Here is a 25,815-nt window from a genome sequence, read left to right on the forward strand (position 1 = left end):
TATAGCCTATGAATATTCCATACTTCAAATGAGTCAGACATTGTGGGGTTTCCATTTCAAATCTGCCTCAGTACAGGAAGGGAAATAGTTTTCCCCTGTGTGGATCCTGACTGTAGGAGAAGATCCAGCCCCAGGTAGTGCTGAAGGGCTCTTAGGCTGTTTTGTCCTGATTTTTTTTTTTTTAATGTTCTCATTACAATAAAATCGACTTAGAGCCACTTTTAAAACAGTACATAAAATCTCACTCGCAGTTCCCATCACTGAGTGAACAGGACTAAAAATATCAAACAAACCAACCCACACTTGTTTCTCTCCCTGCTCAGCCCTTAGCATAGCGCCACGCTCAGCGGGTTTTTGTTAGAGATGTTCTTTCAGGGGATGGGTGCTGACTTTCAGTTTCTCTTCTTGCAAACAGGATCCCGCCGTCCCTGAACAAACTCCTGTGAGCGAAGCCCATCATCACACTACAGAGATCTCCTTGTGGACAGTAGTGGCTGCCATCCAAGCCGTGGAGAGGAAGGTGAATTCTCATGGCACGCGATTACTGAATCTGGAGGGGAGAACAGGGACAACCGAGAAGAAGTTAACAGACTGTGAGAGGACAGCGATGGAATTTGGTAACCAGCTGGCGAGTAAATGGACTATTTTGGGAACTCTGATCCAGGAGAATAACTTCCTGCAGAGGAGGCTGGAGAACCTGGAGAACCTGCTGAGAAACAGGAACTTCTGGATCTTAAGACTGCCCCCAGGCACTAAGGGAGAAGTCCCCAAGGTAATAATATCCCAGCTAGTGTTGAGGGGTACAAACTTAGGTACTGAACGGGTTTTCATATCTTCTGATATGCAGGCCCTTTAATTCACCACTGTCTAAGAGTGTGGATGCAGGGAGTGATCTTATTGGCCTCATGGTGTCCAATAACTCACTTGCCAGACTCAGTCGGTCCAATCATTTATGTATAATATACAGGACATCTGCGCTCTGTTTCCAGCTCAGTCACTGATATGCTGTTCACCTCCAGCAAGTGCTGGTGGAAAAGTAATATTAGGAACGTACTTATGCATCACTTCTGATGCGATTTGGAAACAGTGGTTGGAAACCTAGATGAGAGCCAGTCCCATGTGCCCAGCCAACCAGATGCTCTCAACAGACTACCTGCTGCAAATACTGGCGAGGCGAAGGGTGCTCTGCACCTTTCAGGAGACATATCTTTTTGCTGATTTTGGCCCTGACTCTTCAAAGTTTCTGCTAAAATTGTTGGTCCAGACTTGGTGCATCTAAGAGCACAGCATAAGATACATTCCCTGCCATAAGGATCTTCTCCAAAGCCTGTGGAAGTCAATGGCATTCACTTTGGTGGGCTTTGAGTCAAGCCGATATAGTCTAAGAAAGAAGCTTATTGTAACCCTTGTGATTCCAGGTGCCGGTGACATTTGATGATGTCTCCGTCTATTTCAACGAGCAGGAGTGGGAGAACTTAGACGAATGGCAGAAAGAGCTTTACAAGAACGTGATGAAGGGGAACTATGAGACCCTGATCTCCCTGGGTAAGGATCGGTTTTCACTCTCTGATTAGAAATAGTTGCTACTCTGGTTCCCGTTGCAGGTTATTCTCCAGTTCTTTTGATTTCCAGTGAATCACTACTTCCCAGAGCATTAGCAATAGCTCATACCACACACCCTCCTATTTAAAACTCTTTTCTTCTAATATCTAGTTTTCCCAAACCCTTTGAAGGATGTGGAATGTCTCCCATTGACTTCCAAGGGCTTGGGATCACGTTCGGCAAGTTTAAGTGACTTGCCAGGTCCCCCAGGGAGTCTGTGGCAGAGCCAGGAATTGAACCCAGATGTGCTGAGTAGCAGGCCAGTGCCTGAATTACAAGACCCTCCTTCGTTTCCATAAAGAGCCAGATCACCCCATCCTATGGTAAAATCAGACTTCTGCTGATTTAAAATCTCAGTCCTACCATTGTATTAGCTAGTTCTTTGAGTGTATGTCCATAGGGTGCTGCACCGTAGGATGCACGCACGCCATGCGCTCTTGACTGGAGACTACCAAGCAGTGTCTGCGGGCCCATGCATGCCAGAGTGGCGCCTTCAAACGAGGGCATATAGGGGGGCGCAGACCTGCTGACACTCAGTTCCTTCTCAACTGCCTGTGGCTCGAGATGGAGTGGTTGCATGTCCGCTGGTTCTCAGCTTCCTGCCTTTCTCAACATAGTGATTTATTCTTAGTTTTTGCTTTATTTGTATGATTATTTTATTTCTGCTTTTAGTTTTAACACAGCTGTCTTGGGAGGAGGGATCCCCCCACCCTTTTTCTTTCGATCATCCGTTTTGGTCCATTAACGCTCTGCATTATGCCAAAGATCCCAGGGTTTAAGTCCTGCCAAACCTGCCACAGGTCTTTTCCCTGTAGTGACAAGCATTTGAGTTGCCTTGGAGACAGCCACATTCTGTCCAAGTGTAAGATCAGTTCTGGGTTTAAAGGCAGGTCTCGGAAAGACAGAGAGGCTAGACTGAAGCTCCTTCTAATGGAATGCTCACTAGCCCCGGTGGGGCCCACCTCCTCCTCTGTACGTTGGCCTCCACATCCCAAGCCGCTCCAGCAGCACTTTGAGAGGCGAGGACTTCTGAGAAGCAGCAGCCCTTTGCCCTTATCAGGGAAACAAGAAAGAGGGGTGGGTCACCCCCTAATTCTCACTCTAAGGAGGCCTCGCGTCCCTCTAAGGGCATAGTTGAGGCTCCATCTGATTCCAGGACCGACCCGCCAGCCCCTCACAAGAAGCAGCGTGCAGAGAAGTCTTCTAATAGCACAGGGAGTCATCTATCTCTGTACCAAGTGACCCCTCTCGGCACTGAGATGTGCACAGGCCTCCTTCTCACACTCCAGTACTGTTGCCTTCCCTGCACCAGAGCTCGGCGGTCAAAGAAGTTTCTCTACAAGCCTCTCTGGTACCGCGCTCACCATCTCAGCACTACGCCCTTGTCCAGGCTTTGGAACAGATGCAGACTTGTGCATACCGTAACCCTTCAGTACCCTCCGGGTTTCTCTCTCCAGAGGGCCTTTTTATACCAGAGAAACCGGCATCTCCCCTGTCACTGACCTCTACGAAAGCTCCTTCCCTGGTACCGCTCAGAAACCTGCAACCACAATCCTCCTGGATTGAACGCCAGTCGGACGTCCAGCCTCTGCTTCTGGCACCTGTATCTGGTTCTCCCGCTTTCAGCCCAGGGGATGATACTTCTTTGGACTCTGAGGTCTCAGTACAAGGTTCTTTTTGAGCATTATACCATCACACCCTGCTGAGCCATTATTTTGAGGAGTGCTCAGTACCCCATCAGATGCTCCATATCCAGGCGTTGCAAGTATCTGTGGGGACCTTCCCCTATCAGCTTCCTGGAATCCCTGGGGTCACCTGGGTGAACAATTTTATAGAATACCAGCCAGAAAGAGGCCCCAGTACTGCCAGTACCACATCGCTCTAGGTGAGTTTTGAGCATGGAAGTAACCCATTCGGATAAGGTCCAGTCAGTTCTCCTATCTAGCAGTAAACCTAGTACTTGCAAACTTACCTTCAAAAGTGGAAAAGCTTCCATTCCTGCGGTTCTCTGCACACGTCTCAAGCATAATAATAAATAATATAATGTAATATATGGAGATATCCCATCTCCTAGAACTGGAAGGGACCCCGAAAGGACATCGAGTCCAGCCCCCTGCCTTCACTAGCAGGACCAAGTACTGATTTTGCCCCAGATCCCTAAGTGGCCCCCTGAAGGATTGAACTCATAACCCTGGGTTTAGCAGGCCAATGCTCAAACCACTGAGCTATCCCTCCCCCCATCAGAGGTTCCACTCTCCAAAATCCTGGGCTGCCTGTTGGATTTGAAGACACAGGGTCTAGCAGTGAAATGCTGGTCTACACTTAAAATGCTGCAGCTGTGCAGTTGCACCACTTGATTAAAGACACTACTATGCCAACGGGAGAGCTTCTCCAGTCAGTGGAGTTAATCCACTTCTGTGAGAGGCGGTAGCTACGTCGGTGGGAGAAGCCCTCGTCTTGACATAGTGCTGTGTACACCCGGGGTTAGGTCGGTATAACTGTTGCTCGGGGTTGTGAAAAATCCACACTCTGAGTGACTTAGTTATACTGATGCCAGGTCCACACTATAAACTTGCCTTACTCAAAGTACGTTTGGCTGCTGTCACAGTCGTCCACTCGCCCATTGAGGGCTTCTTGGTTTTTGCCCACATCACTTATGCCCGATTCCTCAAGGGCTACACAACTTGTTTCTCCCTGTAGAGACTCTGGATCCCAAGTGAGACCTTAATTTGGTTCTCAGTGCCTTGAGGAGCCCCAGCTTTGTACTTATGGTCACCTGTTCTCTCCTGCACTTCTCCCTCAGGACTTAGTTCTTTATAGCCATCTCTTAAAGAATGGGAGAGCTTGGTGCCGTTATGGCAGACCCGCCATTTACTACCTTCTATAGAGATGAGGTTACACTGCATCCCCATCCTCAGGTCTCTTCAGAATATCACATTAATGAAGAGAGCCGCCTATCAGTGTTTTACCCAAAGCCTCTAGAGGGGAGACCAGTCTACTTACACTAGGTGTCAGAAGGGATCTCACCTTCTACCTTGACAGGACTAAGACCTTCTGGGCTTCTCCAAGATTATTTGTGTCATTTGCAGAGAGGAGGAATGGACAACCTATTTCAGCTCTGACTGTCTAAAGAGTTTCAGGTTGCATTTCAACCTGTTAGACCAGCACTCTCCTCCAGAGCTCAGTCCACAGATGTAGCTCTGCTGAAAGATGTTCCCATAACAGAAATGTGTAGGACTGCAACTTGGTCTTCTGTTCACAACTTTGCTAAATATTCCGCCATCTTACCTACTCCTAGGGATACTACCTTGGGTGACGCAGTCCTCCAGACAATTTTGGACTTGCCTCCCCGTCAAGTTACTGCTTGGGAGTCTCCCCTGGTGGAGCACCCATAGGGACATATATACACTTGAAGGTGGAGGAGAGGTTACGTACCTTATAGGACCTTGAGTACTTTGAGATGCTTTGTCTCTATGGATGCTCCACCTTCCTTCCCCTCGGCTGTAAAGGCTCTGCTAGGTGGTAGAGAAGGAACTGAGTCGTGACGAGTCCACTCCTCCTTATAGGCTCTTGTTTGGAGGCATGAGGGGCTGCTCTGCGCAGGTCTGCAGACACTGCTTTGCTGTCTCTGGTTGAGAGCACACAGGTGTGCAGGTATCTTACGGTGAGCACACCCATAGGGACACAACATCTCGAAGAACTCAAGTTACTGTAAGCTAAGTAACCTCTCCTTTTGTGTCACCTGGTAATATAGCATTGAGCATTCCTCCCTGAACTGGCTCTGGCCTCCAAGGGGCTCTGTAGACTTTGTCCAGGGTTAGGTTCACAAACAAATGGGTTAATATACCATTGTGCATATCAACTCTCCTTCTATGTGGTGACCCCCGGCTCTTCTGCTGGGGAGCACACCCGACCGCCACAAGGAATGGTATCTTTTTACAGGATCCTTATTAGGTATTGGCCTCCTTTCAGATCTGTCGTCAGCTCCAGCGAGAGAAGGGGAGCTGGATTTAAATCATTTAGCGTTATTTGCAATGAATATTAATAGGCCATGATGTTCCCTTAACATCTGCTACCATGAACAGACTACGCTGTTTCTAAGCCAGACGTTTTATCCCGCATTGAACGAGGGGAGGAGCCGTGTGTCGGGGATCAGCGGGAATCCCTGGAAGGATTGGAGGAAAGAGTCCAGAAGAAGGAAGGGCTGGTGGAAAGAGAAATCCTTGTGGACCCCAGCGCAGGTGAGTGCTACCAAGTATCACAAACCCACACGTCCACTGTAAGGGTTTGAAAGTGCAGGTTTGGGAGAGTCGTCGGCAGGGCTGCGGAGCCCAGCGCTTTGTTACTCATCATCCAACAAGCTGGAGGAAGCGGAGAGGAGCGGGGCTGCAGGCCAGTGGGCCACGAAGCGCCCTGTGCTCAGCATGTGAGGCACTGAACTCCCTGTTGGAAGTGCAGCTCCAGAGCACACTCAGGGGAACTGCTCCTCCTGGCTGGCAATAGGAGTCTCTCCGAGCCCTCAAAGTACCTGCCAGGCACATCGTTTCCATGAACTGGATTTGCACTTTAAAACCTACATGTCAGCCACGCCCTGTCTCAGCCCCTGCCATGCCCCCTTTTCGCCCTAATCCCCGCCAAGGCAGAAGTGAACCCACTGGGACGAGAGGATGAAAAGTGGGCATGGCAGGGGCAGCTGTGTGGCCCTGCAGGCAACAATATTACAGGAGTGTGGGGATTCCTCAGGCTCCCCTGGGAAAAGCAATCCATTTCCTAGCAGAGATCTGCTTTCCTGAGGATCACCAGTTCTGCCTCTGTTCAGCTCAGGTTTAAAATCACATGTAAGTGCCTGGTGAATATGAATAAAACACTCCTTTCCCCTCCTCTCTGTCTTCATGAATAGGCCAGGCCATTTCCAACCCTGACATCCTGCCCCGGGCTGAAGGAGGGAAGGAGCCGTGTATCAGGGCCCAGGGGGGTTCGGCCGACAGAGATATTCCCCTGGAGCCCAGCGCAGGTGAGCAGAGGATTCGAACTCGGACTCAGTGAGGGGAGTGAACAGCCCCTGGCCCATCAACTTGTATAACCGCATCTGTCTGGATGTGTTTGCTCATCTGTTTTTCCTTCTCTCCACAAAATGTCACTGACCCTTCCACCCATCCCAGACAGCTCCAGCCCCAAACCCTTTGCACAAAGAGGTCAATGGGTGTTGGTAAAACACACTCTGATTTGTTTCTGTGTCTCATTAACATCATCAATCACCAGGTTCCACATCTGCCACTTTACCCTGGATTAAAGAAGAGGAAGAGCTGGATGCTGGGGACCAGCAGGAATTGGGGGAAGGACGAATTCTCACAGGCTCCAGCATGGGTGAGCAATGGCTGGCTGCCCTGGTGCAAAACTCCCATTGGCTCTGAGGGGGAGTGGGGCCCTAAGGGATTGAAACACCTCAACGGAGGTGAGTGGAGTAGCTACCTGCGGCTCCTCGGAGCTCCTCCGCTTCTGGGTTTTCTTCCTATTAGTGAACGTTGATTGTTGTTTGTATTGCAGTCCCGAATCAGGGCCCCCGTTGTGCTGGGTGCTGTATGAACACACAACAAAAAGACAATCTCTGCCCCAAAGAGCTTACAGTCAAATAGCCCCATTGGAAATGTACAGCCATCACTTAATGGCAGGTGTCGGTCAAGCTCCCCAGCTGTCCGGAGTAACGGGGGGGCAGTTGTCCCGTCTTTCAACTTTCTGAGTGTTTGATGGGATGCAGAGGAACAGGGCGCCTCCTTTACCCTGCCCCCATGCCTTCTGCGGGGGAATGTTTACCCCTCGACACCCAGCTTGGAGGGGTGGTTTCAGGCTCATAACATCAGTCGTGCTGTGATGCAGGAGGTGTGTAGGCTAGAAGTGTCATGACATCCAACCCAAATTGTGCTGTCCAGCACACAAGAATTCAAGCCAAGACAAGCCCTACTTCAGGTCTGTTGAGTTCATACGCTGAAGCTATAAACTATTTATTGGGCCATTAAAAAGTGTCAGTTTTTTTCTGAACAGAATCTCTTAGCCAGGGGAGTTTCCTTCCAAATCAAAGCCCGTCCTAATGCCCAGCTCTCTCTCTCTGTATTCTAGCAGATGATGAGACAGTGAGCAAAGAGAAGGAGAAGCCCTGGAAGGGATGTCTGGAGAAGCTGGAGCCGCCTGGGATGTCATCGGTGAAATCAGAAGAGGAGGTTTTGCAGAGCCTACAGCAGGGAGTGGCTGCACGGCTGGCTAGCCCCGCAGTCATCAGAGTGGAGAAATCCACCCAGTGCGACCGAGACTTCGGCCTGCTCAAGGGCTTCGTGGTGCAGCCGGGAGAGAAGCCCTTTGCCTGCAGTGAATGCGGGAAGAGCTTCCGGCTGAAGGGGAATTTCGTCAAGCACCTGCGGAGCCACGCCAAGGTGCGGCCCTACAAGTGCACCGAGTGCGAGAAGAGCTTCAACTGCCAGTCGGAGCTGCTGCGACACCAGATGATTCACCGCGGGGAGAAGCCCTACAAGTGCAGTGAGTGCGAGAAGAGCTACAGCCGCAAGGTGTATCTGCTCAACCACCAGCGTGTGCACACGGGGGAGCGGCCCTTCCAGTGCACGGCGTGCGAGAAAAGCTTCCGGCAGAAGGCCGTGCTCATCTCGCACCAGCGCCTGCACACTGGCGAGCGCCCCTACAAGTGCAGCGAGTGCGGTAAGAGCTTCACTCAGCAGTCCAAGCTGACCAACCACTACCGTATCCACACAGGCGAGCGCCCCTACAAGTGCACCCAGTGCGACAACAGCTTCAGCGAGAAGTCCAAGCTCAACAACCACTACCGCATCCACACGGGAGAACGGCCCTACAAGTGCACCGAGTGCGAGAAGAGCTACTGCCGCAAGGAGTATCTGCTCAACCACCAGCGCCTGCACACCGGCGAGCGGCCCTTCCAGTGCCCTGAGTGCAGCAAGAGCTTCATGCTCAAGAGGAGCTTCATGAAGCACCAAAGAAATCACATGGAAGAGAGACCCCACCAGGGCGGCCCTGTTGCTAAAAGCCATGGCGGGTGTGTCGGCCATCAGGGTAACGACCCGGGAGAAGGGCTGAAGCGTTGCACTGAATGCAGGGAAAGCTTCATGGGGAAGCCTGAGCTAGAGACACACCAACAGGTCCATGTTCGGGAGCGGCCACATCAATGTGGCACGTGTGGGAAAAGCTTCCGATACGAGGAATCTCTGAAAGAACATCAGAGTCTCCACAGCACGGAGCAAGGGCATCCGGAGGTTTCTTGGAGCCCCGGACAGGGAGCAGAGGCCGGACTCCTTGTTGTAAAGATGGAAGATACGTGGTAGCCAGTGGAGTTAATGTACAGCAGGTGCATTAGTCAGATGAAAGGCAAGAGGAGGAGTTGAAACGTCCATGGTTTAGAGAGAGCTTCACCTCATCAGATCTGACTGTGTTTGAGCCCCTGGAGGAGAGGTGGAAACCCAGCCAGTAGACTTCCTTCTGTCACTACCTGAAAGGGGAACCAGGGACACCAGCTGAGGAGGATCCTTCTCTCTCAACTGAAAATTCAGCAACGGTACCGTGGGGACACGCAGGGGAACCAACTTCTGCTTGGGAAACATCCCCACACGATGGCAGGCGGACAGCACCGGGAGATAGAAGGGACATGAATGACTAGGAGTAGGAGGGGGATGGGCACTCTGTATAGAGGGCCTGTCGCTGGGTTTCACTGGACAAGACTGAATTGCAGTTGCTTAGGGTATAAGCTGACATCTCAAGTTCAGCCCCATGGCCCACGTCCAATATAGTTTAGGAGGTCTGGTCTGCTCTTGTTACTAATGCGACCCTCGCTTTAGCCTTCACTCACCTTGAGGACATCTGAGTTCTGTGACTCCAGCAGAGGAGGGACTCAGGAGTAAAATAAAAAAGGGGAGATAATGAGAAATACCCTGAAAAAAATGGGGCACACATGGGAGATTAGTAGGCACAGGTGCTGGAACAATTTGTATAGTGGGGTATAATGAGAGCCATTGAACCAAACTGTAAACCCTTTATATGATGGACACCCTTTCAAGCCAGCACCCTTACTTCCTGCACCTATGTTAGTAGGTAAATCCAAAGAGATGTTCTCCCAGACTCCGGACCCAGGTCACCACCGTGGAGCTTTTCACTTGGGCAGGTGGGGAGCGTGTGTGTGTGGGGGGTATTTGTGTTATTTTTTTATTATGTAACATGTACAGATCTGATCATGACTTCTAAAACCTAAAGGTAACACTGCCACCTCATCCTTCAGAGTGAGAAGGCGGTTGTTCCCACCTCCCCACCAACATTTCCTCAGCCATTTCAGGGTTTCTCCCTGGAGCTTTTATTTTGATGTACATACTATAATTTGCATTTTCCGCTGTTCTTTCGTATGGCTGGTGTAGAGCAGCAACTACAATTTCACCTGAAGTTGATCGAGCCAAATGGCTACGTAAGGAGTAGCAGAATTTATTGCAGTGATGCCTCCTTCATATTTATCAGTTGGGCAGTAGGTAGTGATATGGTCGATGGTCAGTCCTGGGGAACCACACTTGCACACCGGGGAGTCCTTGATTTTCCATTTGTGCATTAGATAGCCGCATCTACCATGGTTGGTTTGAATTTGGTTCAGAGTTGACCAAGATGACCGTGGAAGGTCAAACCCAGGAACCTTCTGCATGGGATCTGGCACAAGGTGCTTAGTCTTGTTTAGCCCAATCTGCTTTCCAAGCCTCCTGATCATAACCTGATTGCATGAGGCTAAATGAATGTCCCCAGAAAGGTTTGTGGGACTTAAGACCTTGGGGGGGGGGGGGTGTTGTCAAGGTCTTGATGAATAGGAAGGCATCTGTTTTCCTGAATTCGCTGAGCTTTGTTGTATGTTGCAGCCGTTCGGTGTATCGGCAGGAGAGCGATGTTAGACAGAACAGGCAGCCGTGGTGTTGGAGTTGACTTAAGGGTTCCTGTGATGCACCGCATCACTATTTAGCTGAGTATCCACAAGTCGTGTGTGGCTGCATCTGCTCCATTCCGGTGCACAATATTCAGCTACTGAATATACAAGTGTTATTGCAGATGTTCACAATGCTGATGCACCCCAGGTTGTACCTGTTAGTTTCTGGATTATGCTGGCTCTCGTTTTTATCTTTGCAGCTACCGTCTCAAGATGATCATGGGGATAGGGTGCGATCGAGTTTCACTCCCAGATATGTTTACCACAGAAAGCTACTTTCAGTATGTTTTTGGCACTCTCATTATCAAGATGAAATGTGCTTACTATTGTTTCCCCAGGGTTTGGTTTGAGCCTCCATTTCCGGAAATATTGTTCCATATATTAGAGGTCCTCAGTTAATGCTTTCTCAATGTCATGGCGGTTTGATGCTTGGATTGTCATGGCAAGCTCATCTTCCTATCCAAATTTTCATGATTTAGTTGGAGGCACTAATGTAAATATTAAAAAGGGTTGGCGCAAGTACAGAGCCTTGTGGTAGCCCGTTGTTTATGCTACAAGGTGAGCTGGTCTAATTACCCAGGTACACCCGTAGGTGTCTGTTACTCAGCATGGTCCACAGCAGGTGAAGTGTTTGGTAGCAAGGAATAATTTTAACAAGTTTCAGCATCAGGCCCTTAATCCATACAGTATCATACGCAGATGACAGGTCAGCAAATACTGCGCCAGTCTTTATTTTTTTTGGATAGCCAGATTCAATGTGAGTTGTGAGTACCAGAACTTGGTCACAACTATGTTTTGGCTGGAAGTCTGCCTGTTCGACAGGGATAATTGGTTCAGTAAAAGGGCGTATTCTTTTGAGGTTGATATGTTTAAGAAGTTTACAGGTTCTACATAGTAGAGAAATTGGCCTATAGTTTCCTGCTTCATCGGGGGCTTTCCAGGCTTTGGAATGGCAATTACCATTGCCTCATGCCATATTTCAGGGATCCATACTGTCCTTAAGATAGTGGAGTACAATGTTGCTAGCCATTGAAGTCCTTTGGGACCGAGATGGTGGAGGAATTCTGGCGGAATACCATCAGGGCCTGCAGTCTTCCCTTTTTTCATTGCGGCAAGTCCTTTTACTTCCTCAATGCTGACAGTGGAAGGTCCTCGGGGGATTGATGTGAGTGTTGGGTAGAGTTGTTGATACACTTCTCTTCTTGTGTGTTTAGCGAGTGGGCTTTTTGTGTTCTCGACCAGTTTGGAAGCTATTGAGTTTGGCCAGATTTTTGGTGGCCTGTACTCTGTGGGATTAGCGGCCCCAAGATGTTATAGTCGTGTCCAGGCTCAGCGAATTGAATGTGTAAAATCAAGGTTTTGCACGCAGTCAAGCCAGCGCTGGCGTCTTGCTGGGTCAAGGGAGTGTACAGGGCCAGCTCCAGGCACCAGCGCAGCAAGCAAGTGCTTGGGGCGGCCAACGGAAAGGGGCGTCACGTCCGGCTCTTTGGTGGCAATTCGGCGGCGGGTCCCTCAGTCCCTCTTGGAGGGAAGGACCTGCCGCCGAATTGCCGCAGAAGAATGAAGCGGCGGCTGTAGAGCTCCCGCCGAAGTGCCGCCGATCGCGGCTTTTTTTTTTTTTTTTTTCCCCCCCGCCGCTTGGGGCGGCAAAAACGCTGGGAGCCGGCCCTGGGAGTCTAGCAGGGCTTTTGCAATATGAGAGCCCTGGTCTGATTGTACTGCCGGAACAACTCCTGCATCTCTCCCATCCAGCAGGGACTGTGCTTTCTCTGGAAGCCTCAAGGAATGTTCTTCTTTCCTGCTACTTTCAAGAGGCCTGTGAACCGTTGATAGCATTCTGGTCTCGCTGGAATCCTTGCAACAGTTTTCTCAACAGTCTGTTTGTAGACATCCTAATCAGCTTTAGCAAAATTCCATCGTGGTACCTGTTTCAGAAAGAACACAGGAATTTTGATGCCTACGTAGATCATTATAGGCCTGTGTTGGCTGTTTGGAAATGCCGATAGTACTTCACATGTTGTGGTAAGAGTATTACCACATTGGTCTTTAGAGACGAATGTTAGGTCTGGCTTGTACTCACATTGCCAGCGGCTTGAATGGAATGTTGATTGTTGTTTTAGTTCATAGATTAGTTGTAAGTCTTGTGCAGATATCCAGTCCATGAGATCTTTGTCATCGGTTTCATTTGTTTTATAGCCCCACATAGTGTGGTGACAATTAAAATCACCTGCATAGATGCATGGACTAGTAGTGCTGGGTAGCGCTGGTTTTAGCCATCTTGTGCTAGGGGCTGTATAGACGTTGGTAATGTGGAGCTCTCCTATTTTGATAGTTGTGGTAAATGTGGTGGTCTCTTCGGTTGGTGGAATAACATTAAAATCTGTGATGGTGTCCTTGATGTATATTGCCAAGCCATATTTAGGATGATGATGGCTAGTCGTTAGGTTGTATCCATAGATACGGTAGCGCCTAGCCTGTTGGTCATTGCCAACATGGGTCTCTTGCAACGTGAGGACATCTATGTTATAAGTCTTCAGCAAGTTTCCAGGATATTTGTATTTTGCCCATGAGACTCCTTCATCATTAAGTTGCAGGATTCTTATTCAAGTGCCTATTTGGCACATTGTATGGCCCTGAGGAGGAACTTTAGGATTTGTTGAGTTGCTGCTCTGATGACCGGGAAATCGCTGAGCGATATTCGGTCGTTGAGTTGATGGCATTCATTGTGAATTCTCACTTAGCAGAGTGGGCCCCCGTGAAGGCTGCCATCTTCCACTCCATTGTCCACTGTTAACCAAGATTTAACAGAGCCTCTTGAGTGAGCCCAGCAATAGGGACACATACTGCTACATCACAGCGAGCTTGCAGTTACCTGCTACAGTGTTCAGGATATTGTAAATATCAATAAGCAAATCACACTTTTAAACATGGACCCTATTGCAATGTGTAGAGACAGGCAGTGGGGTGAAAGCGCCTGTTGCTTTCTGCTTTCAGCTAGAGCCCTCCGCCTGATTATTTTTTTTAATCCTGCTCCCATTCCGCCCTGCAATACCCACTGCTACTTCCACCTGCTCCTGCGTTGTTTCTTGCATTTTTATCCTGCTTCTACCCTGAAAAACCTTAGATCCTGCGAGAGAGCGAGATTCCCCCATGGTACTTAAAAAAATAAAATAAATAAACATGGTCAGTTAATATATATATAATTATAAATAAATGGAATTCAGACACAATTTTTACCTCTAAAACAATAAAACAAATCTTGCTTAAACCATGAAAAAAAACCCCAAAACCAACCTTTAACTCCTGTTATAATAGACATCAAATCTTTCTATTCCTTGCTTAAATTTAAGTATTAAAGCCTTTATTTAAAAAAAGAAGAAAATCTTGTTTTACATTGCTGAAAATCTATTTTTGACAAACTGCTGCTGTTCATAATACATGGAATGTCGAAACAAATTGCACCACAGTTTTGCCTTACAAGGTGCAGGGTTTTTTTAATGATTATAAAAAGTAAGTTATTAAAAAAACTGGAATTTTTAAAACTGCGTAAGCACTGATTTTAGAACTTTGAAACATACCATCCAAGTTATTTATATGTCAGGATTATTATTGCTTTTTGAAAAACGTTTAACGGAAAAACTGTTCACAGCCCTGACAGCAAACTGATACACCAGTGACTGAGTGCGCATATGTGATGTTACCGAACAACACAATCTGTGGGTGTGATTCTCTGACCTGACTTGAGCTGGTGTATTGCACCACGTTCAGAGAGAAGGAGATAAACACATGTAGGAAAGATAAACTCAAACAAAGTAATTAGCAATTTCTCAGAGAGGCTACTCTTGATAAATTGATGAGAGATTTAGTGTTTGTGTGCAAATTACAGCAGTCTGGGTTTTTCTGCCTCTACTTCCAGCTGCTCATGTGCTTCTGCACTCCCCACTGATGTGGTTTTCTCCTTACTGATTTTTAATATGTTTACACTAATCAGGAAGCAGAACCTTCACTCCCACCCAAAAGACACTGTTAACTCTTGCAGTCTTGTCTTGAGTCTTGGGACATTTCTTATTTTTTAAATCATCTTTTTTGGGGGGCTGACTTATGATTTTTTAACCTGTGGGGTTGGCAATGCTGCAAGTATTTATTTTGTGTGGCTACATCACATGGGTAGAGTCCACACTGTACAGAGACTGCTCAAGGCCTCTGGCCCATTGGAGTTACTCCATTTCAGCTTCCTTTGGCCTGACTCTTATCTCATAGAGGGCAGTGTTACTCCTTTGACTTCAGCGGAGTTACTTTTGTTTTACGCCACTATGAGTGAGAGCAGACTCAAGGCCTGTATTTTCCTAACAGATTTTCCTCAAAGCATATCTGTTTTTCCTCACCAAACCACTCCCTGGCCTAAGCCTTCCCGTGATGCTGTGTGCCTCCCTGGCTGCTGCTAAGTTTAATTCATCGTCTGTATCATAGTTTCTTATACACACCTGCGCTATTTTGGAAACTTAAAAATTTTGTGAGGCAAAGTTTAAGCATCTGAAGTGCCTCATTTACTTGAGCAATACAATTAGTAAACCAAAAACCCCCATATCCAATCTCATAAGACCATAACACAAGAACAGCCATAGGGGTCAGACTAATGGTCCAATCAGGGGAGAGAGAATGGGGAATATACCTGTCAGCTCTCAGAAGGAAAATATAGGTGACTTACAGCATCCAAAAATGGGTTGGCGCTGAGGAGGGGAGAGAAAAGGCCTAGGGTTATTTTAGATTATTTTAAACACCCTCCCTAAGTCACTGACAATGATACTAAGCAAACTTTCCAACAACTTTGCATTACAAATATATTCAGCCCCTTTTCTCCTCACCCCCTGTGGGTTTTACTGCAGGCCCAGTAGCCCAAGCACCATTCCCTGTTTTGTTGTAGAGAAGGGCAACTAAAATGATTGGGGTTTGGAACAGGTCCCATATGAGGAGAGATTAAAGAGGCTAGGACTTTTCAGCTTGGAAAAGAGGAGACTAAGGGGGGATATGATAGAGGTCTATAAACTCATGAGTGGTGTGGAGAAAGTGAATAAGGAAAAGTTATTTACTTGTTCCCATAATATAAGAACTAGGGGCCACCAAATGAAATTAATGGGCAGCAGGTTTAAAACAAATAAAAGGAAGTAGTTCTTCACACAGCGCACAGTCAACGTGTGGAACTCCTTGCCTGAGGAGGTTGTGAAGGCTAGGACTATAACCGGGTTTAAAAGAGAACTAGATACATTCATGGAGGTTAAGTCCATTAATGGCTATTAGCCAGGATGGGTAAGGAATGGTGTCCCTAGCCCAGGGGTCGGCAACCTTTCAGAAGCGGTGTGCCGAGTCTTCATTTATTCACTCTAAGGTTTTGCATGCCAGTAATACATTTTAACGTTTTTAGAGGGCCTCTTTCTACAAGTCTATAATATAGAACTAAACTATTGTTGTATGTAAAGTAAATAAGTTTTTTTTAAAATGTTTAAGAAGCTTAAAATGCAGAGCCCCCTGGACCGGTGGCCAGGACCCAGGCAGTGTGAGTGCCACTGAAAATCAGCTCGCGTGCCTCCTTCAACACTACCCCTGCCCTAGCATCTGTTTGTCAGAGGCTGGAGATGGATGGCAGGAGAGAGATCACTTGATCATTGCCTGTTAGGTTCATTCACTCTGGGGCACCTGACATTGGCCACTGTTGGTAGACAGGATACTGGGCTGGATGGACCTTTGGTCTGACCTAGTACGGCCGTTCTTTTGTTCTGTTCCCAGACCTGGTTTCGTGGGGGACAATTTGGTACTGGCTGGAAACCCCCCCCCCCCCCCCAGGCCGAGGCACCCCCTGGAGAGAGCTCGGGGTCACCTGAGATGGGGCCCATGGCACTGGCTAGCGGCGGGCGGTCAGTGCTTTGTCCCACGCGTGTGCCGTGGACTAGGGGCAAGTGCCCTGCGGTGTCGTCCCCCCCCCCCCCCCCATTGCGGTCCCCAGCTCTCTGGCTGGCGGGGGCCGCCCGTGGTGTGAGGACACGGGGATGGGCGGGTCCCCCGGGGGCGGAGCCTGTTCTCGCCCGGTGACGGCGGGGAAAGGGAGGCGATTCCCGCCGCCAGGGGCCGCTGCCGCCCCGCTCCTCCCCGCCGCTCCCGGGCCCCGGCAGCCAGGCCGCGGCTCCCTCCCGGCTGCGCTCGCTCTGCTCCGCCCGGCAGCGGGGCCGGCCCGTGGCGAGGCGGCGCCGGGACTCTGCCCAGCCCGGAGCGGGAGCGGAGCTCGGCCGGGCCGGGCCCGCTGGAGAAGCCCCGCCCGGGGGGGCCATGGCCGAGCGGGCCGCTGCCCAGGTAAGGGCCCGGCGGGCGGGGGAGCCTCGGGCCCCGGGAGCTTCTCCCCGCCCGGCCTGGGCCCCGGGAGCCGGAGCGCGGGGAGCGCGGGGCTGCCCGGCCGGGTGGGGGGTCCCGGGCAGCGGGGATCGTGCGGGGTGAAAGCGAGACCCCGTCCCGGCGCTGGCGGGGCTGTGAGCCCGGCGGGAGCTGGCATCGCCCCCTTGGGTTGTTTTCCTCCTGCTGCCTCAGGATCCTCCTCCGGCCCCAGCTTCCCTCCCTCGCCTTCGAGGAGAGCAGGTGTGTGCTCCGGGCTTTGCTCCCTGTCCTGCGGCCTTCTCAAGCCCCTTTCTCCTGGGCCATAGCTGGGGAATGGTCGCCCCCCTTTCCTCCGTGCATCTGACTTGTTAGCTGGGAATGTGCCCCCCAACTTCAGCTTGGTGTCTTGTCCTGAACAGGCTCTGGCCACCCCCCGCCCCGTGTCTGTGCAGCCCCTCCCCGCTTCTGAAGGGACCCCCGGGAGAGCAAGCGAGCTGCACCCTGCAGAGATTTCCCTCCCTGTCCTGGCTGCCATCCAAGCCGTGGGGAGGAAGGTGGATTCTCAGGCTGCACAGTTGCTGAATCTGGACGGGAGAACAGGGACGGCTGAGAAGAAACTAGTCGGCTGTGAGAAAACAATGGTGGAGTTTGGGAACCAGCTGGAGAGTAAGTGGGCCGTGCTGGGAACTCTGATCCAGGGGTACGGACGGCTGCAGAGGAGGCTGGAGAACATGGAGAACCTGCTGAAGAACAGGAACTTTTGGATCCTGAGGCTCCCCCCAGGCACTAAGGGAGAAGTTCCCAAGGTAACTGTCTGTCTAGGGACCTCCGTTGTCTCATCACTGTAGTATCTGAGGCCCAGATCCTCAAAGGTATTTAGGCCCCGAGTGCGAATATCCCAGCTCGCAATGAGGAGCAGAAGTAAAGCTTGGTGCCGGATCACCTTTTGACAGGATCTTTAATATTCCCATGGTCTCTGCACCATCCTTGCTCTGATTTAGGAGCGTGATGGGGTGAGGTAAACACCTGCCTAGTGTTTGATTGACGGACCTGGTTTATCATTCTCTGCCCTTACTCTTATGATCTCCAAAATGCTTTTCCAATCGGCTGCATACTTACTGCCAGTCAGCTGGGCTTCCCGCTTTGCCATTTACTGGGCCTCAGACAGAGCAAGCCACAAAGCATCCAGCAGAGAACGTAAGAATGGCCACAATGAGTCAGACCAATGGTCCTTCTGGCCCAGTATCCTGTCCTCCAACAAGCGACTGGTGCCAGATGCTTCAGAGGGAGTGAACAGCACAGGGCATTTTATTGAGTCATCCATCCCCTGTCATCCAGTCCCAGCTTCTAGCAGTCAGAAGCTAGGGACTCCCAGAGCATGGGGTTGTGTCCCTGACCATCTTGGCTAATAGCCATTGATGGACCCATGAATGTATCCAAGAGATGCTGAGCTAGTGGGCCTGTTGTGGGGGAGCAGTGCCATTGCTCCTCCACTGAATGGTGCGAGAGAACTGGGTAATTGTGGGCAGATATATGAATGCTGCAGTTTGTTTTAGACCAAGGCATCTTTATCTTTCCAGTCTGGTCTCCAGTTGGACACAGTTTAAACCAGGTGTAACCTGTCATGAGCAGCAGAAAGAGGTAGCCTAGAAGGAGAAGTCTCCTTTGCATGTGTATAGCACCTTTCAGCTGAGTTGTAAGCACATTAAAGTGCTGGGGAAGCAGCATTATCCCCATTGTACATATGGGGAAACAGAGGCACAGGATGGTCAAGGGAGATGGGATGGATCACTTGATGGCTGCCTGGTCTGTTCATTCCCTCTGGGGCACCTGGCATTGGCCATTGTCAGAAGACCGGATACTGGGCTAGATGGATCATTGATCTGACCCAGTACGGCTGTTCTTATGTTCTTATGAGACTGCATGTCAGTTATCAGAGCTGAGGTTAGATCCCAAGCCTGCTAACTTGAGTTTTCCTTCCTTACCACTAGGCCATGCTCCTTCCCATTAATCCTCACTTGTAAGGATCAAAGAGTAAATTCTCTCTCCTTATCCATCCTGGTCTCCTCTGGCAAGGATACCAGCAAGGGTACCCGTTCGTGCCATTTGTGATGTGGCTGCCTGTCTGAGAAGAACTAGCCCAAGACATTTCATGTATATTACCAAACAGCTGGTGGGACATGCTGGGTGTTGATGGCTGGGCAGGCACCAACAGTGACCTTTTAATATAAGATAAAAAGCAGGATGTGTGCAGATGGGATGGCAGTGGAAAGTGCTGTGTGTGTAATGCTTGTGATTTCAGGTCCCGGTTATGTTTGAAGACATCTCAGTCCACTTCTCCAGGGAGGAGTGGGAGAATTTAGAAGAATGGCAGAAGGAGCTTTACAAGAACTTGATGAAAGACAGCTATGACTCTTTGATCTCCCTGGGTAAAGCTCAGATTTCACATATTGATGAGAAGCTGTGAGCTTAGCAAAGTGCCAGGTTGCCAGATTCACTGACTAAAGCTTAGGCCTAGCCGGAGCCTAGGGTGATGAAAGAAAGATGGGGCAGCCCCTCAGCTAGTTCTTGTAGTTTTTCCCCTTGGCGAGCTGCATAAATAAATTGGAGGTGACAGCTCCTTTGGTTTCTGGTGAATGAACATGTAGGTCCCACAGAGCCTTTGCTAGGTGGTCAGTTCCACCCATCCTCCATTGGAAAGGAGCCTGGAACACACACAGCCCTGGCTCTGATACCTTCAACTCGCGTCCTGTTTTTTATTTGCAGGTTGCATTTATTCGCCCCAGCATGGAAAAAACTGTGCTAGTCTGCGTGCTGGGTTTATGTGCTGCTGCCTTCTTGAAAGGGTGTTTCTTGAATCAAAGCTGCGTAGATTATAAAGGGAACAGTGGTAGCGTCTAGCAGTTTATAATTATGTTCCATATTTATTACTAATACCATTTAAAACCCTACACACGTGTGCACACGCACGCAGGTTTTAGAGGAGATTGTGTTAGGAGTCAAGGGAGCTGCTGTTTTCCTCCCAATATAGTAATTAACGAGCAATAAACCAAAACAATATTTTAATTTCTACTGGCTCAGACATATGCGATTATATAAACCATTCTATGTCTTCCCTCTCTGGCCTGGCCTGGCCTTTGAAATGGACTCTGGCCTTTCTGCAGGTTTGTCGATGGACAAAGGGATTATATTGATGTAGTGAAGAAGTCTTCAAATTGCATCATTTCTGGGAACCCCGCATCTCTTCTAGGAGTTACAATCCTGCTCCTCCCAGCGCTTTAATGTACCTTCTTGTATGGTCTTAGTCAGAGGTGGGCAAACTTTTTGGTGCAAGGGCCACATCGGGGTTGCGCAACTGTTTGGAGGGCTGGGTAGAGAAGCTGTGCCTCCGCAAACAGCCTGGCCCCCGCCCCCTATCCACCCCCTCCGACTTCCCACCCCCTGACTGCTCCCCTCAGAACCCCTGGCCCATCCAACCCCCCCGCTCCTTGTCCCCTGACCATCACCACCTAGGGACCCCCCGCCCCTGACTGCCCCCCTCAGAACCCCTGGCCCATCCAACCCCCCCGCTCCTTGTCCCCTGACCATCACCACCTAGGGACCCCCCACCCCTGACTGCCCCCCTCAGAACCCCTGACCCATCCAACCCCCCCTGCTCCTTATCCCCTGACCGCCCCCTCCTCAGAACCCCTGACCCATCCAACCCCCCCTGCTCCTTGACCTCTGACTGCCCCCTCCCGGGACCCTCCGCCCCTAACCGCCCCCCCAGGACTCCCACGCCTATCCAACCCCCCCTGCCTGCCCCAACCCCTATCCACACACCCGCCCCCTGACAGGCCCCTCGGGACTCCCACGCCTATCCACCCCCCCGTTCCCCATCCCCTGACCGCCCCCCCGAACCTCTGCCCCATCCAACCACCCCCCGCTCCCTTCCCCCCTGGACCCTCTGCCCCTTATCCAACCCCCCCGCTCCCCGCCCCTTTACCATGCCACTCAGAGCAGCATGAGCTCGCAGCCCCGCCGGAGCCAGCCATGCCGCCACGCTGCCCGGCAGGAGTGGCGGGCCAGAGCACTGGTGGCGCGGCGAACTGAGGCTGCGGGGGACGGGGGAGAGCAGGGGAGGGGCCGGGGACTAGCCTCCCCGCTGGGAGCTCAAGGGCCAGGCAGGACGGTCGCGCAGGCCGGAGGTGGCCCGTGGGCTGTAGTTTGCCCACCTCTGGTCTTAGTTAACATTAGAATCCGTTCAGATCGCTCTCTTCCTTCTGGTGAGAAACAGAAGCTGTGGGGCTTGGGTGCCTAGCGAATATTAATCCGACACTTTGTCTTTTAATGTCTCTTTCCATGAACAGACTGTACCATCTCCAAACCTGACGTCCTATCACCGACTGCACAGGAGGAAGAACCAGGTGTCAGGGTGCAGGGAGATCTGGAGGGGAGAGGAACCCCTGTGGATCCCAGCACTGGTGAGTAATAGATCTGAAACGGATAGTGCTGTGTCAATTGACTAATTATATCTTCAGATTAAAAGATCACTAGCCAACAGTTCGTTTTCTTTAACCTTTGTAAACTTACCAGACGAAGGACTAAACTCTGTCTAAGAACTTGCACAGTGCCCCTCACTGTGGTATCTGTGTGTTTACCTGGTATCTGACCTTCCACTTAAACTTTCTTTTTGTGTAAACATATATATGATGTGGTTTCAATGCTCCTGGAAGAGGCTAGATTGACAGCCCAGGACTCCACATTTGTCCTGTTTATTAATTTTATTTACTTAGCTAAAAATCGGATAAACCCTTTGGTAGCTCCTATTGTTTCCAACACGATCCCCTTGCCTGTGGATTTCTGTTGTCCTTGCCTGTGAGAGCTGTCACTCTTGGAATCTCCACCGATTTCATTCCCAGCCGACTCTGAATCTAACCCTCTGTGTTCTCAGCATTCTGGGCATTCCTCACATCTGGACCCTACAGTTTCCCTTTGTCCCATCTGGAGCCTTCTTAATGTCCATGCCCATGTCCATTCAGCGCATGCCTCACCCCAGCAAAGGTCTGAGATCCAGTTTTAATTTCTCAGAGACAATTTAAAAAACAAAGCAATGTTTCTCCTATGTGTAAACAACAGCATTTTACATTTATAAAGGGCCTTTCATCCAACAGCCGTCACAAACTACATGTGCACAGCACCACTGAAATGCAGCCACCTCTGGGCTGGAATGCCATAACGACCACGTTGCATGCTGTACAGAAGTAGTAGAAAGAGGATACTTGGGCTAAGGATGAGTACTCCTGAGGAATGTGTCTGAGCTCCTACTATCTCCAGAGAGCACCTCTATTTTTAAGGTCTTCTCTGAAATACCTTCCCCAGCACCCACCCACATTGTAAACAGCATGAGACTCCATTTCTCTATCTGAGAAGGATTAAGAGCTCAGTTGACTCTCCTGGGATTTGAACCTGTGGTTCCAGAGTGTTTGGGTATTTCAGATCTGATGCTAAGCCATCGCCTCTCATATGAGCTCACAGGAATGAGTGTGATAGAAGGAGCTAGTTAACATGGCCAAAAAGGCATGAATAAACAATTTCCAAAGCTGAAGGAATGTACCTGATACCAAAGCATCCCACAGTTTGCAGTCTGTTATAAAGTGTTCAGTGGTTTCTGTGGCTTAGTGGATTCAGGATTCAGGACTGGGACTCGGGAGGCTGGAATTCTCTTCCTGGTACACCACTGCCTTGCTTTGTGGCCTGAGGCAAGCCAGGTCAGCCTCGTGGTGCCTTCGAAGTGGATGTGTCTGAGAAAGGATAATAATGTGTACCCATCTTGGTACAGCATTTTGAGCTTTCTGCATGAAAAATAATATGCAAGTATTACTGTTAGTCTGGAGAAGAGAAGACTGAGAGGGGACATAACAGTTTTCAAGTACATAAAAGGTTGTTACAAGGAGGAGGGAGAAAAATTGTTCTTCTTAACCTCTGAGGATAGGCCAAGAAGCAATGGGCTTAAATTGCAGCAAGGGAGGTTTAGGCTGAACATTAGCAAAAACTTCCTGTCAGGGTGGTTAAGCCTAGGGAGGTTGTGGAATCTCAGTCATTGGAGATTTTTAAGAGCAGGTTGGACAAACACCTGTCAGGGATGGTCTAGATAATACTTAGCCCTGCCATGAGTGCAGGGGACTGGACTAGACGACCTTGAGATCCCTTCCAGTCCTATGATTCTGTGAAGCATTATAATTGCATTAGAAAAGTATATACAAATCTGTGTTTGCACAGAACCTAGCAGGATGGGGGCTTGGGCTGTGACAGGGCTGCTAAGCAATACAGCAATAAAATAACTCTATTTACATGAACAGACTCTCCAGTTTCGACACCTGACGTTTTATCCCAGGTTAAACTAGAGGAGGGGTCGTGCAGCAGAGTTCAGCAAGAATTGGAAGAGCGAGAAATCCCTGCGGATCCCAGCCTGTGTGAGTTATAGAGTAATAGACTTTCGTAAACTGGGAGAGACGTTAAATGAGAGTGTCCAGCAAATCTGTTGTGGGTATCACACTGAGCAGGTGTGTGTGTGGGGGGAATAGTTAGCACTTCCACAGCTCTGCTTTTATCCATAGGGACTTGGAAAATGCCATTGTTCCCGTTTTACAGACTGGGAGACTGAAGCACAAACGTGACTTGCCCGAGGTCACGCAGAGTCAGTGATCAGAAGACTGGGGTCTCTGCCAGCTCCGAAATGTCAGCCCTGTGCCTTAGCCTGACCAGGGCCGGCTCTAACTTTTTTGCTGCCCCAAGCAGCAAAAAAAAGCGCCGCCCCCCGAGCCCCCCGCCGCGCCACCCCCCCCGAGCACCGCGCCCCGCGCCGCCCCCCCCGCCGAGCGCCATGCCGCCGGAGCCCGCCCCCCCCGCCGAGCGCCGCTGGAAACCCCCCCCCCGAGCGCCGCGCCCCGCGCCGCCCCCCGCTGAGCACCGCCGGAACCGCCCCCCCCCCCCGAGCGCCGCGCCGCCGGAGCCCGCCCGCCCCCGCCAAGCGCCGCGACGCCGGAGCCCGCCCCCCCCGCCGAGCGCCGCGCTGCCGGAGCCCGCCCCCCCCGCAGAATGCCGCGCCGCGCTCCCCCCACCGCCCCTTACCAGGTGCCGCCCCAAGCATGTGCTTGGTTGCCTGGTGCCTGGAGCCGGCCCTGAGCCTGACCCATGTGACGTTATTGAGCAGTGCTGGGCTCTGGACTGGAGAAGGGGAATATTGAAACTGTCACTGTAGTATATCTGCTGCCCCTGTGAATCTGGCTGGTTGGGTAATTCAGCATGCGTTCGGGTTAGGGCCAGCAGGTCATGGCGGCGTTGGTCCAGCTGCCAGCCCAAGCCCCTGGAGTAACTTCATTAGCTGTCAGGAAGTAGGAAGCTCTTGTATTTGCTATGCCCAGCGCAGGGGACATGATCACATGTATTAAGCGAATACATTCCCAGTGGTTTCTTATGGCCCAAGTAGATGAAATGGGGGGAAATAAAACCAGTGCTGGATTCTGTTCTATTTTGTTGCAGCAGGTGATGGGCTTGTGATCAAAACGGAGGAGGGGACTGTCAGGGAAGGCCACAACAGCCCAGAGCCACGTGGAGTGCAACTGGGGACGTGCAGAGAGAGCGAGGGGCAGGCTCTCGAGTGGGGAGCACCCTGTGAGAGTCTGCCTGGCCCGGTGATGCATCTGGGGAGCGATCTGGGGCAGCCCAACGAATGCAGGGAGGGCCGGAATGAAATCACTGAGCCCCAGCGCGTCGTCGCCATCTCCTGGCTCTGCCAGCCCGCGGAGAGGCCCTTTCATTGCCTGCAGTGTGGCAAGAGCTTCACCCGGAAAGACACCCTGCTGTCCCACCAGCGCACCCACACCGGGGAGCGGCCCTGCGCCCAGTGCGGGAAGACCTTTGCACAGCAGTCCAAGCTCAGCAGCCACCGCCGCACCCACACCGGCGAGCGGCCCTACGCCTGCAGCCAGTGCGCCAAGACCTTTGGCCGCAAGGAGCACTACACCCAGCACCAGAGGACCCACACAGAGGAGCGGCCCTTCATCTGCAGCCAGTGCGGGAAGAGCTTCCGCAGGTACTTCAACCTGACGGTGCACCAGCGCACCCACACTGGGGAGCGCCCCTACCCGTGCGTCCAGTGCGGCCGCCGCTTCAGCCGCAAGGAGCACTTCCTGCTGCACCAGCGCATCCACACCGGGGAGCGCCCCTACCAGTGCAGCCAGTGCAACAAAAGCTTCATCCACCAGTCGCGGCTCAACTACCACGCCCGCATCCACTCGGGGGAGCGGCCCTACGCCTGCGCCCAGTGTGCCAAGCGCTTTGCCGAACCCTCCAAGCTGGCGGTACATTGCCGTGTTCACACCGGCGAGCAGCCCTACTCCTGCCTCCAGTGCGGCAAGAGCTTCGGCCTGAAGAAAAGCCTCGTCGTCCACCAGCGGAGCCACGCTCAGGAGCGGCCCTACCAGTGCTCCGAGTGCGGTATCCACTTCATCTGCCAGTCCTACCTTGTCCGGCACCGGCTGGTCCACACCGGGGAGCGGCCCTACAAATGCACCGAGTGCGGCAAAAGCTACAGCCGCAAGGAGCACCTGCAGAACCATCGGCGTATCCACACCGGGGAGCGGCCCTTCCAGTGCACCGCTTGCGGGAAGAGCTTCATCCAGAAACATCACCTCCTGAAGCACCAGCGCATCCACACCGGGGAGCGCCCCTACCAGTGCGGGGAGTGCGGGAGGAGCTTCCGCTGCAAGGAGTCCCTGAAGGATCACGCCAGGGTTCACGGCACAGAGCTGGGTCACCTGCAGGCTGCACCCAGTCCCAGGCAGGTATTGAAGATGGGCACCATGGGGTGAGAATAAACACTGGTGCTGATG

The 25,815-nt window shown here is 51.1% G+C and overlaps 2 protein-coding genes across 2 annotated transcripts in view; both read left to right on the forward strand.

Annotated features, from left to right (window-relative positions):
• The window catches only part of LOC135873891 (zinc finger protein 546-like), a 53,766-nt gene that overhangs the window by 6,897 nt on the left and 21,054 nt on the right, over positions 1–25,815 (forward strand). Inside the window, exons 4-9 of the mRNA XM_065398500.1 lie at positions 416–772; positions 1,419–1,545; positions 3,005–3,023; positions 3,446–3,470; positions 7,950–8,587; positions 25,026–25,723. Of these exons, the coding sequence (XP_065254572.1) occupies positions 416–772; positions 1,419–1,545; positions 3,005–3,023; positions 3,446–3,470; positions 7,950–8,587; positions 25,026–25,723 (1,864 nt within the window). The remainder of the gene's footprint in view (positions 1–415; positions 773–1,418; positions 1,546–3,004; positions 3,024–3,445; positions 3,471–7,949; positions 8,588–25,025; positions 25,724–25,815) is intronic.
• Positions 8,656–21,410, forward strand: LOC135875080 (zinc finger protein 398-like). The gene is made up of 5 exons (XM_065400059.1): positions 8,656–8,679; positions 16,793–16,921; positions 17,359–17,745; positions 19,242–19,368; positions 21,289–21,410. Exons 1-5 carry the CDS (start codon positions 8,656–8,658, stop codon positions 21,408–21,410), a joined length of 789 nt encoding a protein of 262 aa, XP_065256131.1.

Source organism: Emys orbicularis, chromosome 2 (genome assembly GCF_028017835.1).
Source record: "Emys orbicularis isolate rEmyOrb1 chromosome 2, rEmyOrb1.hap1, whole genome shotgun sequence".
Taxonomy (NCBI): Eukaryota; Metazoa; Chordata; order Testudines; family Emydidae; genus Emys; species Emys orbicularis.

Excerpts from the sequence above, each read along its gene's own strand:
- LOC135875080 (XM_065400059.1), top strand. The coding sequence starts at position 8,656 with ATGGCGGGTGTGTCGGCCATCAGG. Across the intron at positions 8,680-16,792 it reads CGGGTGTGTCGGCCATCAGG|CGGGGCCGGCCCGTGGCGAG; the intron begins GTAACGACCCGG and ends TCCGCCCGGCAG. Across the intron at positions 16,922-17,358 it reads CCGAGCGGGCCGCTGCCCAG|GCTCTGGCCACCCCCCGCCC; the intron begins GTAAGGGCCCGG and ends TGTCCTGAACAG.